Source organism: Penicillium diatomitis (genome assembly GCF_028827545.1).
Source record: "Penicillium diatomitis strain IBT 30728 chromosome Unknown utg000003l_segment0_segment0, whole genome shotgun sequence".
In the NCBI taxonomy this organism is placed as follows: domain Eukaryota; kingdom Fungi; phylum Ascomycota; class Eurotiomycetes; order Eurotiales; family Aspergillaceae; genus Penicillium; species Penicillium diatomitis.
In genome coordinates this window covers 2454367-2474188 of record NW_026623175.1, presented here as the reverse complement: position 1 = coordinate 2474188, position 19822 = coordinate 2454367, and the positions used below count along the sequence as shown (strand labels likewise).

Here is a 19822-nt window from a genome sequence, read left to right as displayed (position 1 = left end):
TATTGAGAACTTGACATGGTCATGACATATGCCGGAACATCCATCTACAGGTTTGGGATCATATCTCATTTCCTCCGGCGTGGATGTGACCACCTGTTTGTGCGAGAGCTTCCATCGCCGATGAGCAGCTTTCATATTCGATGCAATGGAAGACGCCAATTTGCCTGTCAATGTTCCAGGACTTTCCATGATATTTCTTTTCTGACTTTGCTGAAAATATACATAGCGTCGTTGATGGTTCAAAGATGATCCGTTGAACGGTATCTGATATTGATCAGTCTCTGGACCCGTAGAGTCTCTCATGTCTGGCTCACCATTGCACCTCTGCTACAATTTTCTCCGATGCTTCAAAAGGAGCCACACCCAAGCTTCAGCTAGTCATATAAATGATCCATGTAGCTTATGCTCAAGTTCACTTCGAAGACTGCATTGCAGAATCCAAATCTCCTCGAGATAGGTCCATCTGACTTGACTACCGAGAAAAGCAGGATAGAGTTGCGACACCCGTCCGGAAGTACACCTCATGGCACCAGAACTCGCAAATGTGATAATGTAATGCTTGGATACGCAGGGACTTACCTAGCGCTTGAGGGGCTCTCAGAATAGCTTACCCACATCCCATGCAGAGATCTATTGTTTCCCGATAGCCTTCAATGCTGTCATCTCGCATTTCGATATCTGTGATTAGTGCGTACTTGGCTGATCTTAGGCACCTGCTTAAAGTATAACGGCCGACGAGATGGAACCATTCAGGAATGAAAGTGTCGTAGGGTCCGCAGTTACTCGTCTCGGAAGTAAAGAAGGTCCTACCAAGCATAAGTGGATCAGCTTCAGATCTCTGGGGTATGGTTCCTTTCAGTGCGCGCTATTATTTTCTTGGTGAGTCTTTTTGAATGGTCTGTCTGAATGGTCTGTCTGAATGGTCTGTCTGAATGGTCTGTCTGAATGGTCGCTCTAACCTTTATCCAGACCCTGCTCCAGAAGTTCACACTTTACCACCCTTCTCGGATTTGAGTGCAAACTGGAGGTTGAGGCGAAGAAGTTGTCTTGGTTTGAAGATACTCGATATTCGTATAATAGTGTACGGGTCATCGATCCTTGCAACTTGAGGAGCAGGGGTGAGATCGTCGAGACATCGAAGCTTACCTTGGGCTTGTTGCTTGATTATCGCTTCAGGAACAGGTAGATGCAGAGATGTCGGCTTCAAAGACAATCAGACTGTGCTTCAGGTACCATCAAGCTGGTGAGTATAATACTCGTTTGGATGAGAGAGGGAGAGAGAGGAAAAAATGTGTGTGTTTCGTACTTGGTCGCCATCTCCATCGGTAGACTCTGTTCTGATCCCGTCCTTAGTTTATCATCATAGTCATGATCTTGAAAGGCTTCGATCAGAGCATTATTCTTTGGTGCAATAGAATTGCAGCTTTCTGCCTCTGTCATGCGCCATGGGGCGAACATCTGAATGCACGTCATATCCTCCTTGCCGTATCGAGATCCTCAAGACGCAAGCGAGCCCTCTGTGCACGGATGTCGTGAAGATGCTTTTCGAAGGATTCGACAGTGATGATATGTGGCAAAACCAGTGGCCGAGGTCACCATCCGCATAGACGTAGTCTGGCACTTTCTTGAGATCTCGAAAATATGCTTCGCGGTGATGCAGGCGGAGAAACTCTTTATTGACGTGTTGGTATATTTGCGTTTATAAGTGTCAATGGCATTGCCCGCACGCAGCGCCGATTAAGTTTTGTAGGCGACGATAGACTTTCAGTCTCTCTTCCTTTTCTAAGGCCAAGGATCGAGTCGTTTTGTTGCCACCACTTTTTTTTTCGGTTCAGTATACAAATGGACTTTGACGGTTGTAATTTCAATCCTGGAGAGAAGAGACCCTTTCTGCGGGGCTTTTTACTCGTCCATGCCATAGAGTAGCCCAATCCTAGTGCGCACTTAACTACGAGGAGAGTGTCAGCATGAGTCGAAATTTGGATGAGCGGAATCCCACCGCAGGTCTCTTATGTTATAAACTTTGCCATGTAGTACTCGCGCCAAATGGAACCTGGCTGGTCAATGTGTACCAATACCTGGCTTGAACCTGCAGTCACTACCTGCTCATGTCTCTTTCCATGTGATTTTAGACCTAGTCACAACAACCCGACCGATATGGCATCGTGCAAAGTACATGCACCCCATAGTCATACTCATAGAGTCTCAACCCGATTCACCTACTTTACTCAAAGGACGAAACCGCCAGTCCGTGGAGCAAGTCCAGGCTTGATCTACAACACTTTATTCAGAACTTTAAGAAATGGCAGAAACATGGGCCGGTGATTGACACTTGGATTACGGACAAAAAAAATGCAATGATCATAATAGGGTCATGAGAGTCGGAGTGAAGTAAACAATAAACATTAATAAGTGAGACGTGCGTCGCACCACTACACTGAACATTGACGCACGTCGACTTTTTTAGGGGGAGGGGGTTGACGCTTTTGCATACGCTTTTCAATCTGAAACTTTTTCCCGTGACGCAGAGGACCCCAAAGTCGAAAGTTAATCCAGATCCAGGCTGGAAAAGTGAGTGAATGTAGATAAGATCAACAAGCGGGATGGAATCTGATTTCCGCGGCGGAGACTGCTGACTGCTGAGAGCCTGACCTGAGACTGAGCGGATGATTTGCCCGCGAGTCGAGCGTAGAAATTGACTCTTGTTGTATGATCACTGCTTAAGAGTAGCCATCCACACGTCTCCCATTCGACAGTCCTGGCTTCGCTCATGCCAGGTGGCTCAGTGATCAGGACTCGATCGAGAAAACATCAAGTGTCACACAACTTTTGTTCTCCGTGTGTATTCCGCTCTTCATGGCGCTGGTAGACGGGTACAGCATGTATGAACCCACGGCTCAGACGCTACATTGTCGTCTTCTAGAAATTGTGGGATATTTTGTTTTCCAATGATGGAAAGCGATAATCTTAGTTTCAGAACATTAAACCGAATTTTGTTTTTCTTCTTTTTTTTTTTCTTTTTTTTTTGCAAATTGTTTTTTTTGACTGAACCCTCGCACGGTGAGAGGTGACGGGACTGGGAGAAGTTGTCGGTTTAGTAAGAGGAAATGTATTGTGGATCCATGGGAAGTTCCATCTGCGCATGTATCGCGCTGACGTCATGAGGAAGGCCGATCGAGGCAGACGTGTGAGTGGCTGAAAATTCTAGTGACTGAATCCTGAGGCACAGAGTCTTGAAAGTCTGGGACTGGTGGATCAAAATTATTCAATTTTGAAGCATATGGCGGTCTAAGTCTTAGTGGAACTGGACAGTGAATGACTCAGTGACTGTGGTACGGCATACGAATCCGACTAGATTCAAATGGCTTAAAGCTGGGCGAACAAGGCCGGCAGGTCCATCAATAGTTGGTGGAATTACATAAACCACCGCCAAGACTCACGGTGCTACCCAACATGCAGCAAAGGTCATGAACGGAAAATGTGCAATGATGGCTTGGAAGGGGAAACGAGAGAAGCTGTCGGAGAGAGACAAAAAAAATGAAGCGAATCGACAGGGCTCACAAGCTGCTCGAGGGGCACCTCGGCTCGAACGCCTGCAGAAATCGTTAGGTAGGAAAGCCGAGAATAAGGAAGATATCGGGATAATCGATCGCCTCGGCCATTGAAGGCGGGTAGAGACAATAGCCGAGTTGGAAGTTCGGGTAATTGCTCGTGCAAATGGATGTTCCCTGCGCTCATCGAGTATGTAGCCCATGTACAGCTGTACATAAGGTAATACCACTCTTTGGAGACTCTCGGGGCTACACGGCTCAACGCGATGGACGATTAAGGTTCGATATGTTTAAGATTGGAAGGACGGGAGAATACTCCTCGACTGACATGGCAGGAATGGCGAGCAGCTGACATCCACTGGATTGAGGGCGACAGCGATGACTTCCAATTCTTGGACGTTCTTGGCGTTATCATCCAAGCGAGATGAAAGCGTGGCTCAACCTAGTTCCTGTCGCTCTTGAACGTGAAAGCTCTTGACCACCAATGTGATCATGGAAGTGCCGTGGTCATCTTACTGTGGAGTGTGGAGTCGTGACTTTGTACCTGAATATATAGAGTCGATCACAACGGTCAACAAGACATAAATGGCTTCGATGCATCTGGCCAGAAGCTTGATGGAGGGACCGTTGTCGAGCAAGGCACCCCATCAACGATGAGATTCTACCCGTCATTCCAGAGATCCCGGGGTAGTACATTCACCGGATACCCATTGCTGATCAACCACGTGGGCTTTCCTTTACAGTATCTCCCGTGGACTACACAAGGGTCAACCTGAGGTGAAATGGTTGCTCCAAAAACCCCGGATCCACCTTGCTACAGTGTAGATCTGGGGCACACACCTAAGAGTAGATGCATGCTGATGGAGTGGACGATCTTTCGAAAGAAGAGAAGGGGTTACCCGAATGGTACAGGTAGTCTAAGCAGTAAGCACTGAGCACTGACCGTAGCAGCTCTAGCACATGGTGTTGGAGCTCGACAAACTTGCCACATTTGGACAGGACATGTGCTCAGTGGTAGAAGGCAAAGTATGTACAATTGTATGGTACCCCGGACAGGTCATCCAGAGCCTCATGTTCTTGTCTCACGTCACAACTGGGGGAATGCACGAGGGGCATGTGACACGGCTGCATCCAGTGATCCACCGGGTTGGCGCGCGTGTCCAGTGTACCTTGTCTCCTGGTGAATACACTCGTGACTCTAGTGTCTCGTCTCTTCTGTGTATACTGTATAGTTCTACTAACCAGGGATGAGAACGCCCTCGGTTTCATCGAGGCCACAGAGGACTCCGAGGAGAAGGACGCAACCGCATGATACCCTGCACGTAGTCAGTGGTGGACATCTGCAGCATGGTCTACACCCGCATAGCAGAACAGTGGTAGGACTCAAGCTATTCTCGCCTGTTAAAGTTCCAGCAGCTGCAGATGCAGATGCAGATGCAGTCCTTCGCTGGCAAATGCGCCTCCACCTGCACCTGCACCTATGAGTTGGAAGAATCACCCGCCAGCAGATATCCACAGGTTTGGCAGTCGACAACTCCGAGCTTGATCGAATGGCCCCCTCTACAACCACAGTAGAACAATTACAGTAGGTACAGTAAGGTACATGCAAGCAGCGGGATCAGAGCGGCAGCGCATCGCGTCCAGAAGTCGGCCCGACACTCAGAATTACCCCGAGAATCTTTCCCGCAGCTCGGCCCTCATTGGTGGTAGAACAAGGAAGACGTCTGCCAAGTCTGAACACTCTCGGAACAGGAACCATCCCAATTACCTAAATAATCCGGTAGGGTCTCACTTCGAAGGAAGTGAGATAACTATTGAAAAACCTTCTATGCTCCCAGTGCTACACTGACATTTGACCGAAAAGGCCGTCTACGGGTGCTAGTGGGGCTGGAAGTAATTTCCCGGCGGCTGAGGTTACACTGGAGACTCAGTCACTGGGACAGTCCGGGCCGGTCTTGGCCTTATACACTAGTCGAATTTAGGATAGCAAGCTCCACTACTTGGGAGGATTCATCCAGTCCATGGTCGAAGCCCTGGCCCTACCCTGACAAGGCTTATACCACTCCAGCCACTGACAGACGTGGCTCGGACCCTCCGACGGGATGACGAGATGGCTCACAGTCACGTGTCGGTGGAGCAGCACTCATTGCCTCGGATGAACCATTTTCCAGATCCGAGGTCCCATCTTTCCGTCGTCCGTGGGTTTCGCATGTGCGTTTGAGGGGAAATCGTGGAGAGGACCTGAGATCGAAAAGAGCGGGCCACCAAACACAAAAGGGTCGGAAAGTGGGAATTGCGCGAGAAAAAAAGGGAAAAAAAAAAGAAAAAAGAAAATAAAATAAATGGGTATTCCCACCTTACAGTTCCCAAGACTACCTGTTGCACTCAAAAGTCGACAGTCTCTGTCACCCACTACCAGCACCACCACCGCCAAATGATTTTTGACTATCACATGTTTTCTGTCCATCTCACCCTCGGGGCTCAACATGATTGTTCTCATAATGGACAGTCATGTCTGTCACTTGAACCTTTCAGCTTCCTCCTAGTGCCTACTGCTTAGTACCAAGTAACCTAATATAGTCCACTGCAAACAATGTGATCTTGGCTGCAGCGCTGCAGCCAGAATCTTAAACTCACGCTTGGGCAGAAACAAGTCATCACAATATCACCCCAAGTCGACCCGAAAATTTGAGCTCCTATTCTGTGGGTACCACTACCAACCCACTCAAACAAGACTCTCCATAAGTACTCTACTACTGTACCAGTACCCAGAGTCGACTTTCTTCCGACGCAGAGATTTCCCTCTGTTCTTTCGCCAAAAGGGCAACTTCCCGTTTCGACGACCGCTTTTCTGTTCACGGTCCCCACGGGGAGCCGAATGCGATCGCGTCGGTGGCTTCATTCGCATCTCGGTGACCCGCTCCGTGGGTCTGGGTTTCGCCGTCCGGTCACCATCCCGGTCATCGGCTTGGAGGGTTGGAGTCTGTGGGGTTTCTGGGCGATGATGAATGGGCTTGTCGACTTTTTGGAGGAGAGAGAGAGAGAGAGAGCGAGGAATGGAAGGGACGTCTGGTACAGTATATGAGATGGAGCGGAGTGTGGGGGAGGCGAAAAAATCTTTTTCCCACGCAGTAGTAGAACACCCGGATAGTCATCATGAGGAGGAGTGGTGTGAGGGTGTGTAGACTGTAGACTGTAGATCAGTCGCGTACAGTCGTACCCTATAACTGTTCTTTTCACGGGAAATTGATTCTTTCCATGACTCCCAATGCTTTATTGGCGATGACTTGGTAGTCAATGGCGCAATTACTGTAGGAATCGCAGGACATTGGCAACTAAGCCCCGGATGGCTTGGAGTAAGATGCTGCGCATCTGTTCAAAGCGAATGTCTACATATGTATGGTCGAGCTGAAGCGACTCGGGAGGCAGTATTTACCTATGCAGAATCATCATCATGGAAGATTAGTCCAGCAAAAGACTCCACCCACAGCGACGTATTCGCTGTGATCGGACGTAGTACAAGGCTACAAGCAGAGTCTAGGGATGCAAGAATCGGGAGAGATTCCTAATTGAGCCAGGACGATGACGATCTGTCTCCACGAGGCTTCCGAGGGTTCTTGACGGACGGTGACACAAGGTACATACTCCAAAAATCAATAAATCATGCACTCATCCATGAATACATGTGCTTCATCCTCGCAGACGGCAAAAAGTTCCCATAATGGGGGACCGGGCAGCAGGGGGAACGGGGTGGACTTGGGCTGGGATCGGGAGCGGTGACAAAGAGGCGTCCCAGCGGGACCCACGGGTGGCTTGACGGACGAGAACGGGTGGCGCCCAGTAAGCACTCCCAAGCAATCATTGCACCAGGCCAAGCACCCGAAACTTTGAAGGGCACAGAGCACGGGACAGTCCTTTTTCTCAGGCACTGTTTGGGCGTGGTGGGACCCACTGCTCTTACCCAAGTTAGGGTTAGCCTGGGAACTCGCGACTGTGCTGGTACTCAGTAGAGTCAGTGACTCGGTACTCCCTAAGTTGCAGGTACTCCTTTCGACTCTCTGCATGTGGTCAAGTCGGAGTCCCTGCTTCCACATTTTGCCTGTCTCGATTCAGCACTACTGTGCCGGATGGACTTGTCCGGTACTTGGAACCCGGGGGTATTGGATTGTCGACCAGTACTGTACTACGGATCAGTACTTGACTTCGACCTGATTTACCCGTATGCCTCCCTCGGTATATCCGCCGCCACTGACAGACAGTTAAAGTACCACATACGAACGAACAGTACTACGGTCCTTGCACGAGTCCGAGTACACACTACACAGTCCACGGGAACCAGCAATCTCAATCACGGTATCACACGTTGGTGGCGGATCTCCTCCCCAAAGTGTGCCGGCCGTTAAGCGCTGGATCCTCCTGTCGTTCTCATCAATCATTCAATGGTTCCTTCTCCACTCTGCCACTTCCGCCCTTCTCTCTCGCGCGGTCGGTTCACCTCTTTCTTCTCGGAGATGTAGTACAGTTCGGTTCCTTCAAAGTCGTCTCGGCGCCTGAGCGGCTCGCAAGACTTGCCTCCATCCCAAGCCGCTTTGGGCAGCCCCCACCCCTTCGCGGCCCCGTAAAATTCTGCTGCGGGGACCCCTTGGTTGCGATGACTCCCCAGATTGGCTTAGGGCGTCAAAATAGTGATCCGCCCGACCTGCCTTTTCATATCATCCCGGCCGACGTCATGTCCACTCCCTCGTCTTGGCCGATATGACCCGTGGGTGCGGCACACGGCCTTTCTCCGCTTCGATAGGAAGGAGAGGAAAAGAGCAGTGACAAGACCGACGGAGACAAGACAGACTGACTGAAAAGGGAGAGCGAGCGAAGAGATACATAAGACCCCCTCGTCCCGCACCCACCGATGTTCATCCTTTCCTTTCTCTATCATCGATCTTCCCTCTCCTCCGTTCGTCTTTCTCATCCCCCATCCGTCCTGCGTCTCTCTCTCTCTCTCTATCTCTCTCTCTCTCTCTCTTGTGCTCCCTTTCGCATGTTTCTCTTTGGATCGCGCGAAGGCAATACACAGGGATAGATACACACCAACACACCTTCCAAGATGTGGACAACCACCTCTGGCCTTCGGGGCAGGAAGCTCCGTCTTGCCATCACCTTCACTTCGGTCATCGGTTTCTCCCTCTTCGGTTATGATCAGGGTTTGATGTCCGGTATCATCTCGGGTAACCAGTTCACCCAGGAGTTCCCGGCGCTCTTCATTCCTAGCAAGAGCTCTCCCGACTACTCTGCCTCCTACTCTCAACATGTCTCCGTCCTCCGTGGTGCCGTCACCGCGTGCTACGAATTGGGTTGTTTCTTCGGTGCCATATTCACCCTGTGCTTTGGTGAGCGCATCGGTCGTACGCCTCTGCTAGTCGCCGGTGGTATCCTCATGATCGTCGGCACTGTCATCTCCAGCGCCGCCTTCGGCCCGCATTGGGGTCTGGGGCAATTCGTCGTGGGTCGTGTCGTCTCGGGTCTCGGCAACGGTATGGACACTGCCACCATCCCCGTCTGGCAGTCTGAATGTTCTCGCGCCCACAACCGTGGTTTCCTGGTCTGCTTCGAGGGTGCCATCATCGCTGTCGGTACCTTGATCGCCTACTGGATCGACTTTGGTCTGTCTTACGTCGAGAGCTCCGTCCAATGGCGATTCCCCGTGGCCTTCCAGATTCTCTTCGCCATCCTCGTCAGTGTCGGCGCTATGATGCTTCCTGAGTCTCCCCGTTGGTTCGTCATGCAGGGCAAGGATCAGGAGGCCCTGGAGGTGTTGGCCGCGCTCAACGACAGCTCTCCCGATGCCGAGGACGTGCTCGTCGATTTCAACATGATGAAGGCCGACTTCAACGCCGAGAACGGTGCCAAGGCCAGCTGGAAGACCTTGTTCACTGGCGGCAAGACTCAGGAGTTCCAGCGTATGATGATCGGTTGCTCCGGTCAGTTCTTCCAGCAGTTCACCGGTTGCAACGCCGCTATCTACTACTCCACCTTGCTGTTCGAGCAGAACCTGGGCATGAAGCACCGTCTGTCTCTGATTCTGGGTGGTGTCTTCGCCACTGTCTACGCCTTGGCGACCATCCCCTCCTTCTTCATGATTGAGAAGGTCGGTCGTCGCAAGCTCTTCCTCATCGGTTTCGCTGGTCAGGGTCTGTCCTTTGTCATTACCATGGGTTGCTTGATCGCCGGTGGCCAGGGCCCTACCAAGGGCGCCGTCGTCGGTATCTTCCTCTTCATCTGCTTCTTCGCGTTTACCACGCTGCCCCTCCCCTGGATCTACCCTCCCGAGATCAACCCTCTCCGCACTCGTACCATGGCTGCCGCCGCCTCCACCTGTACCAACTGGATCACCAACTTTGCCGTCGTCATGTTCACTCCCGTCTTCTCCGACGCTTCCCCTTGGGGTATCTACCTCTTCTTCGCTCTGGTCAACTTCATCGGCCTGCCCTTCGCGTGGTTCTACTACCCTGAGACGGCCGGTCGTGACCTGGAGGAGATGGATCTTATCTTCGCCAAGGCTCACATCGAGAAGAAGTGGCCCTACCAGATCGCCCAGACTCTTCCCAAGCTCTCTCCTGGGGAGATTGCTTCCATGCTCCGCGAAGTCGGTCTGGATTCCTCGGACCCTCGCCACTCTGCCGAGCACGAGAAGGCCGAGATGGCCATGTCAAGTGGAAACTCGGACAACGAGAAGAACTAAAGCTGAAACAGAAAAGAAAAAAGAGAATTCCTGGAAAAGCAATCATCCGATGATTTGCTTGTTCTCATGACATTTGTTCCAAATTTTTTTTTCATTGTATCCAGTCCTGTTCCCGGTCGCTTTGCTTTGATGATCCATCCTGGCGACGGAAAGCAACGAAACTTGTGATTCACTCTCGAATTTGTTATAGAGTGTTCTTGATGTCTCGCACAATTATTCCCCCCATACTGCGCATTTTGGCTTTAGTTTGTTTTCTGACGTTTGTGTCGGAATACGATTGAATGATCTTTCTATTGCGGTGATGTCTTGAGCATCTTTGATCTCGATGTTTCATTTAGTGGATAGATTGAATCAAGAAATAAATCTTCACCAAATCCTTTTCTAGTGCAACTTGAAAGAATAGAACCATGCGTTAATGCCGCCGCTGTACACATTAGTATCTTGCAAGTTTGCCTCTTGTCATGAGTTTGTCCAGACTGGCTCATGAGCTAACTTCTAGTAAGCCATGATCTTCGAATTACCCCCTTGGATATCGACACGTCCTTCATTGCATATGCGATCATTTGGAGGTTCTTCTCAAACTCGAGACGCGGCTTCAATGCAATTTTTTACATAGCCAACCCCGCCTACATCCCCGCACCCTCAATGAATCTATAAAACAAACCCAGGGGAACCACGCGGAAATGACGAATTTTGTCTTGACATCTCGTTCAATATACTCCTATGATTCAATCTGCCCACAATGTTCAATCATAGTAAAGCAAGACTCAAGCCTCAAATCATAAATGATAATAGCGCACCGACTCTTGCAGCGACGATCAACTCCCCTACCCCAGAATTTCAGAGATGATCAACAGAACTCATGCACAAGGTCCACTAGGTAAAATCTGGGGAGGGGCCTTGTGGTTGCTGTGCCCCCCGATATTACTACTTACCTACGAGGTAGGTCGATAGGAGCTATGCATTACATAGAGTATAGAGTATAGACTACTTGACGTGTCGTTCCTTGTTATCGTGTAAGCCTACCACTACAGTACTTACGATCTATTCCGACGCCGACGAACCGACTATGCGAATGTGCGCTGTACACAGTTACACACCACCTGTTTGAGCATATCGGCACTCGCGCATGACGTATGGCGTACAGGTATGACTCTCTCCATCGGCTCGAGATGTGGATTGCATACGGTACACGTAGTAGTAGGGCTCGACGTGGGAAAGCGCGGACACGCATTGAGGTCATTGCCCCGGACTTTTTCTCTTTATCTACCCAGCTTGAGTGGTGCATGTGGCTTACTAGTAGACTGCAAGACACTAGTAGTAGGACTAGGCAGTAGGCAGTAGGCACTGTAGGCGGTGGACTACTAGACAGTACACTGGACAGTGACACTAGACACCGAAATTGGAGGCACTGGACGCTCGATACTCGGCAGCATAAGCACTTCTCGACGCACATCTTCCTTTCTCGGCAAGCCTTCCATTTCCACGGTCTCGCTCGCTGGTGGGGGTTGGCCGACTTGTTCATTAGGCGTCCAGGAAAGGGCGGGATTCTGTTCAGTTCCGGGGTAAATAGCCTAGTACAAGGACGGAATCTTTGGAGACTTGGGGAGACGTGGCGCGGGGGTGGGGGACAAAGACCGGGGAAATTGTGCTAGTTAGTAAGAGTTGGTGCTGTATGTAGAAGTAGGTAGTTACTAGTGTAGAATGTAGATATTGGAGACTTCACTACACCCCGACAAAAAAGGCAAGATAAGCGAGCTGAGTTCGGTTGGAACGAGACCCCGGCTCGGGCGCAGCGCTTGGACCTTTACAAGCGGCGAAAGCGGCAAAATCGGGCTGTGCTCACTGCTTGGTGCCTTGACTACGGGACTAACCTCGATGTCGATCCCAATTTTGAAATTTAACTCCTAATGCTGATGCAAATAATCGAATTAAAGTAATTGCATACAAGTCGACCTGAACCTTGTCTCGGAAACACGGCCCGCACAGACTAGTACTGACCTGTACTACACAAAGTCAACACTGCTACACTACACAGTACACGGGGCAAGTTAACCGAGACCTTTTCAACCGGAAAGCTGAATTCGGGTGCTACACTCGGACTCCATGCTCATGACTCAAGAGTCAGGTGTACAGTTACTACTACAGTAGTTAGTTAACTAACTTCTATTAATAATTTACTACAGTACCCGTTTTCATTTCCGAAACCTGGCATCCCGGCCCCCCTTCCCCCCCCCTCTTATCCGCCCCCGGCATCCTTTCCCTCGGGCAGCTCTCCCCGTGGGGGGATACACTATTGCACAGACCACGGCAGTCACCAGCCCGAGTGCCCGCTTTTCCGGAGATTGCTCCTTTGACTTCTGTTTGCGGAGACGAGGAAGTTGGTAGGGGGAGGGTGGTAGCTCTTCGCTGGTGCTGCATGTGGAAGGTGAAATAGTGGAAATATAGAGTACCTGGAGGCAGGTATAAGCATTCACCTCATGTTGGCTCCACAATAGCTTGCTTTTTTTTTGGAATCTTGGAGAGTGGATCTATCTCGATACAGTTGTAGCTGAACCAAAGTGAATAAACGGAAACAGACAAAGCATGTGACTAAGGAAGCCTCCCATGTGATCTCCCCTGAGTAAAACAAACAGATCGTTGCATACCTAGGATTACGAGGTCTACATTCCAATCACCACAGGGCATGGCCGCTATCCATATCTCGATTGACGAGGTATACTGACTCGCTAGGTGGTAGCTATTCGTGATTCGAATCAAAACATGCAAAGGTTCAAAATATTCAAACCGCCCTTCAAATACTCGTTGCAAGGTAGATAATTCAGAGTCACGGATGCTCATATGATACCTACGCATCAGATTTTCCACCTGTCCGGAAGGCCAATCAGTCAAGGAATACCTATGTCTGAGGATGTCTCCTACTCTGCGAAGAGGAACTATGTTCTTTGAGACTGTGACACTCTTTGAAGCCGGTTGATACCATCGTTCAAGCTCTTTCTCCTTCGCATGCTGTGATAATAGAGATTTAAAGAAACTCCTCCTCAACAGGAGCATCGAAGAATTGACGTACTTACTTTTCAAAGGTAGCGTGGAAGCTGGAAAGTACTGAGGTATCGAGACCACACGAACAATAAATCTAACTTGTGTCACTTTCGAGGGCGAGGCAAGGTCGTATCGAATGGCGAAAACCCCCCATACCTACCTAGTAGAAGCACTTCATGCAAAAAAAAAAAAAGTTTCTTATAGTATGGATGGCAGCAATACTTGAGAAAAATTAGACCGCAGTCAACATGACAATCGCGTCTCAACGCGATCAAGGTAGAATATCAGTTTTCGAGGCCGAATGCATCACGACAATCGACCCATCCTATAGTTGCGAATCGGTCTACTGGAGATCGAAGTCGATCAAGTCACTACTGCACGGTAACATGCGCGGTTGCTGGGAGGCTGTCAGTAATTGATAGATCGTGCAGGTGTAAGTGAATGCACTGTATCAATCCATGCTGAACCGCATGAGCCTGACTTCAAAGAAGCTCAGTTTCAGGGCATACGAACGCGGATCCTCCAGCTTCTCCCTTGGGCCGATACATTAAGAGATGCACTTGACTACATCTCTACGCTTGGTCTCAAGATAATGCACTCAGTTGCAGATCCTTCGCGAAAGACAGACTGCTTGGAAGTTCATGAATCCTAACCCATGCTTATTTGTAGATATCCATCTACTGGAAGTAAAAGAGGAAGGTGAAACACAACTTGATTAGTGTGAAATGTATGGGAAGGAAGAGAGGCTATCTAATGTTGTGGAGCCATGTTGAATCTTTCCAGGAGGTTTGGTGAAGCCGTCTACAGCCTGTTCCTCTGTAGGGACGCGTTCAAATTTGCAGACTCCCTTGGAGGCTTGATGGCGAATGTGGTGATATTTCACATCAAATGTGCTTCGTACGTTGGTGGAATTCAGGATTTTCCGCAAGACAGATAGGGCCGTGAGATCTAGGAACACCTTAAATTCAAGCTCCTTCAGGAAAGGATACAACCATATGACCTCTTGCCTTTGGGATTTCTGAAGTATTCGAAAGTGGTATGATTGCCTTTCTGCTTGTGGAAATGGCATTACTTATTATGGCTCTTCTTTGAGTGCTTTTCGTTCGAATCGTTCTTCTTGTCCTGAGACTTTGAATGTTTCGAAGTATGGCCTGCTGTATTCGAATTCGAATTCTCCTTCGCAGATGTGGCCATAGCCAAATAATGATGACGCCAAGACTCAAATGATTGGAATTCGGCAATCATATCTTCCAAAATATGCGCATCATCCAGGTTAGGCCGAAGACGAGTAACCAAAGATTCAGTGCCTGGGTGCATGCTGATCGCATACACAAATTGAGCCCGTTGCCATGAGGCACGAATGATATTCGGATCCAACTGCTGCGCTTCCTGAAGCAGTCGTTTCCACTTGTGAACGAAGGCAGCCGGGTTGCCCCCCTGGCGGTAATAATAGGAAACCTATTCGTTGTACTGTTGGAACAGGAGGGTATTCTAACTCTCCCCCCTGAAGAGATGAGTAGGTAGCCCCAGCCTTATGAGGTTGATGATGTGATGATCGCGGTTGCGCTGACTGCTGACTGTGTTGAAGTGCGTCAGGAACGCATCGAATAACGCGCTTTGTGGCGTATTCGACAGCGGCGCTGTAGGATGATGAGGATATGCGAATACCCTCACCAGCGCGCTACACAGGGCTCATAACCTATCCGTAGATATCGATCTACTGGTAGGAAAAGAGAAAGGTGAAACACAACTTGATTGGTGTGAAAGGTATGGGGAGGAAGAGAGGCTATCTAACATATGGGTTTGTAGGTCTCTCGGTGGTGAGTCGGCAGATTCCTCGATGGTGAGGCAGAACCATCCAAACAATGGGGCGGAGGGTGGCACCGGAAAAATGCATCTCCAAGTTCCTGCCTGCGACCTGGAACCGGATCCATTCCCCCTCCCATGACCGAGTTGTCATAACGATATTCAGGCGGTTTAGGTTTGGGGTCTATTTTAGTGTAGGCAATCTCTTGGTTGGATAAGGACTGACATGTCGCGCTGAGAGTGGAGGTCAGCCAGATAAATGCTGTCAATCTGATCAAGTACAGCAGGAATCCATCACCACTGATGTTTGAGATGGCATGGGTGTAACTAGATAAGAATACAAGAATGCTCTCGAGGCTCCTGAATCAACCCTCGTGCATATCCATGGTAGTCTAGGTACTGGAAACAAACAGGAGGCGAAGACGGAACACGCGAAGAATGATAATCAAAACGCCTGCTGGGTATGATATACATGAAAATGACATGACCGGCTTGGATAAAAGCAGATTTTGAACCTCATTAGGTCGAATGATTTTTCCCTTGCCGACTAGGGGAACAGCATTCAATTATGCTTGTCTTTGCAGTAGGCTTTCCTGTACTCGCGGCCACATCGACGAAAAGCAATTGGTCGAACTAAAAAAAATCCGCAAAGGATATGACAGGAAGGTATCATGAAATATGCAACGCTGATGACCATGCAACGAAACAACAGATAAAAAAAAGGAAAGGAGGATCTGGGCGAGGCCGCGGAAAAGTGTAGGTAACACAATCATCATTCCGGGCCTTGTGAGCGCAATGGAATCGCTTCCACGGGCATACCCTCCTCAGCGGGGACATGCTGGTAGGATCTCGTCTTGCGGCGATTGGTGATGAAACGCACGCCAACTACTATGCCTGCGACAATGCAGACAAGAAGGATCAAAACGAGCAACGCGCCCACATTGCGAACCACTTGATAAGCCTGGTTCACAGCTTTGGCGACCTCCTTGGCATCTGCGTATGCGGACGACGAACCTGATGAGCCGGTGGATGCCTGATCCTCGGCCTTCGCACCAGAGGAGGATGGGTGAGTATTGCTCTTGTCGATTGCTGCGATGACAGCCGGGTCATCTGGTGTGGGGCCCATTGTTGAGCCTGTGAAGCCCACGGCTTTCCAATTTTGCGGCACCTCGCTTCGAATGACTTGTGAGGTCCCTAGAACTTTGCCGTCCTTGTCGATCGCCTCTGCAGTGATCCAATCCATGTAGCCATCTAGGATGTACATGGTTTCGAAGTCGTGCTTCTCGGCATGGCCGATCAGAATGGAAGAGCCTTGTGCGTGAGCGCGGGCATAAAAGTTCCATCGAGCAATATCAGTTGCACCGTTCCAACTGACATGGATCAGGGTAGTGGTGTCATCGTTACGGGTACCATAGACAGAGGCGACAACGTCTGGGGGTGAAGTCGGCCGACCAACAAACTCGCCTTTATAAGCGCGGTAGGTCGAATAGCGCTCAGAGGCAAAGCGAGCCGTCGTGAGGAGATCTCCGTTGGGCGCATGTTCACTTTGATAGCCCCACTCGCTCCAGCCGACAAAGACATTGTCGTTGGGAAGCAGCTGAACACTGCCGCGGAGACGCGTCAGCCCACTGTCGGGGCGGTTGACGCGCCTGACCACCCGGGCAGTCATCGCAGTCGTGTCGAGTTCAACAAAGAGCGCGGACGAAAGGTTCTCCTCGTTACTCTGTTCAAACGAAGCATTGTTCAAGAAGGAAATCACATGATGCGTTCCGTTTGATGACACGAATTTGACATCATGCTGCTTCGAGAAGGTAAAATCCATTTCAAAGTCGCTCTCCCGCCCACCGAGACGCCACATAATGCGGCCATCTTCGCCTGAGATTCCGTAGATGGTGTCGGTAAAGCGCATGGAGATGATGTAGTCTCCGGCTTCATTCTTGTCCACGGCATTGATATGCACATAATCCCAGCCTGGTTGGCCAGCTGGCGCATCCGACTGACCAACAAGAACGGATTCGTGGAGCGGAATCTTGTCCAAGGAATCCCACTGAGCCAGAATCTCGTTGGTCTCCAGGTCCATTTCCACAAATCCACCCGAGACCACCCAGCCCATTTCTTCCGGTCGGTCAAAGTCCGCCAGATTCACCTCTTGCTCTCTGTAGGTGCATGCTAGCGCCGATTTACCACCGGGCAAGACGTTGAACTCGTGCATGTTGAAATCGTGGACGTCGAGCAGCATATTCACGTCTTTCTCGACCTTGTAATTCTTGTCCAACACTACTCCATGGCCTTTGTTCGAGTAGTCGATATCCCAGTTGACAATGAACGAGAGATGCGTTTCTCCATCGATGTTGGTGACGGGCCGGAAGTCGAAGACATTTCGGTTATCGTAAAGTGGTGCTCCCGCCCAGATTAACATCTGTTCAATCAAATAGCTGGCGCGTCAGCAATTGAACTCACATTCTCCGAGTCATCCATCTCATTGTGAAAGGAAAATGACTAGCTTCTGGGTTAAGATTGATCTTGACGTACACCATCGCTGTCGTAAATATACGGGCCAACCTGGTATTGCTGGTATTTCTTGGTAGGCTCTTCTGGGCTAATTTGTCCGTACGGTGCCACAAACCAGTACCCCGGAGCGGCTCTTGTGAGGTCATGATGTGTGATTTCCCATTTCAAGGCGCGTACTTCGGGAAGCTGATCAAGAAAAACAACGGGAGGTGTTAGCATTCGAGCGACAACAATCCTAAGCTGCGCAATCGGCGCAGTGTGACTTAAGTAGTCCAAAATTGTCGCTACTCACAGTCACAAAGGACATCAAATCAGCGTCATGACGCTGCGCATTCGTTGATTGCAATAATAGCAATGACAATGCTCCGACAAAAAACATGGTAGGCCAAAGGAGTGGCTGGGAGAGAATGTCTCCCAAAACGTGGCTCGGTATGAGGGTACGACGAGCCCGATGCGCGCGCAGAGAAGGGGGAAACGAGGAAGGACAAGGAGCTAAGTCCGCACACGACGCGGAGGGTGAGAAGAGAGCGAGTTATGAATCAGACTTGGCGATCAGACTGTTTCTGCGGAACGAAAGCGAGATTGCCGTCGCGGCCGGAGGAGACTTTCCTCTGACTTTAGTGTCGTGTCTCGTCAACGCGATCATGAACGGCGTCGCAAGGCCGGGTGAGAGACTCTAACCCCAAGTGGAGGCCCCCTCCACTTGGATAGAATAGACCAGGAGGTCCGCGGCACGATTTTTGACCAAGTTCCGCTCGCCAGGAGGAGGACACTGGGACAGGGCTGCGAGTAGTGGACACTTGGACAACGATCTGGGCCAACCGCGTCAACGGCGTCAGGGCGAGTCCACTTGTCAATGATTAGAGACTCAGAGACGGGACTGGAGACTCAGGGGAACAGATGCGGAGCACCACAACAAGCCAGGAATCCCTCAGGGCCGGCCTTGGCATTGTTTCGAACGGTGGAGCCCGGAGGGTTTGCGATTCACTGACTGGCAAGCGGGCGAAAAAGCAGTGGGGGAAGTCCCTCTGCGAGGCGTCAGCGGCCTCGCGTCCTCCTCCTGATTATTTTCCCGCCATGACGACAGCTGGGCGCGACTTCGTATCCATGGCCGAGTTCGGGAGACTCGATTGAAGGTGTCGATCTTGAAAACAAACCACATCCAGCATGCGTGACGGATCTGAATCTCAATCAGCATTGTACTGTAGGAACGATTTACAGATCAATCACGTGTATCGATCACAGTCAATCTCTGGTTGTACCTCTTCCGCTTTTTGCGGTGGGAATTGACTTTATGGAGCCGACTCCGCGCAGCAAAGCACGGGCGTGAGCTCGGACACCCTCGAGGGCTCGCTTGGACCGATAACTATAGATCTCAGGACTTAGCCACTCCAGCAGGAAAGACCTTTTGTCGCTAGCTTGCATATGCAAAGGTCCTAGTGAGATGAAAAGGCGCATCCTCAACAACAAGTCCCCGGCAGTCTGGTCTTACCTTAGGCGGACCGTGGAACTCCCGTTTAATATTCCCAAACAGCACCGGTTTGACCTGGCATGTCCAGCCCCCACCAGAGCCGATTGAGAGGAGTGATCAGCTGAAAGACCAACAGAAAGACTGTCACAAAGATCGCCAGAATGTCAAAGAGTGAACATTCGGGGGAAATCCGTACACGCTCACCTGAATCTATAATCGAATGGGTATCTAATCTACTCTCCCTCCGGAAGCTCACCTTCACCGAATAGGCATGTTGCAGATTTCTCTTTTCTGTACAATTTCCAGATATTAGACAAAGCTCACAGGCACAGCAGAGGTCAACTCGGATACTTCTCCGTAAGTCCTGGAGCAGGCCGCACCTGACAAAGAGAGAATTAGTCGTTGAGCAGACAGGAAGACGCGCGTAGATCCCTTTCGAGACAATCAAAGACCTCACATGGCAAAAGATGACCGCGTTCTTGATTCAACACGTGACAACGATCTATAGAAAAGCTGAGACGGGACAACCCACTCCTCCCATTATAATATCTCTGATAACATTGAGACTTGAGCTAGTGATCGGATGTCCTGTCTACATGCTTCCAGCGGGCTGTTTGACCATATACGGATCCTATCAGGCGTCGGGCTGAACATATTTGGGTCTCAAGGAGCTAAGGAGATGCCTCTCGCAGTTTCCCGTAACCG

General features: G+C 50.2%; 2 protein-coding genes across 2 annotated transcripts; one reads left to right on the top strand and one right to left on the bottom strand.

The window, feature by feature from the left end:
* Positions 1-8652: 8652 nt before the first annotated feature.
* On the top strand, positions 8653-10287 carry mfsA (glucose-inactivated glycerol proton symporter STL1; the record flags this gene model as incomplete). The annotated part of the gene is made up of 1 exon (XM_056932638.1): positions 8653-10287. One exon carries the CDS (start codon positions 8653-8655, stop codon positions 10285-10287), a length of 1635 nt encoding a protein of 544 aa, XP_056792597.1.
* A 5620-nt stretch (positions 10288-15907) lies between these two features.
* N7539_003034 (uncharacterized protein) lies at positions 15908-18025 on the bottom strand (the record flags this gene model as incomplete). Its single annotated transcript, XM_056932637.1, has 3 exons — positions 15908-17554; positions 17668-17886; positions 17939-18025. The coding sequence occupies 3 exons, from the start codon at positions 18023-18025 to the stop codon at positions 15908-15910; spliced, it is 1953 nt and encodes a 650-aa protein (XP_056792596.1).
* Between the last annotated feature and the right edge of the window lie 1797 nt (positions 18026-19822).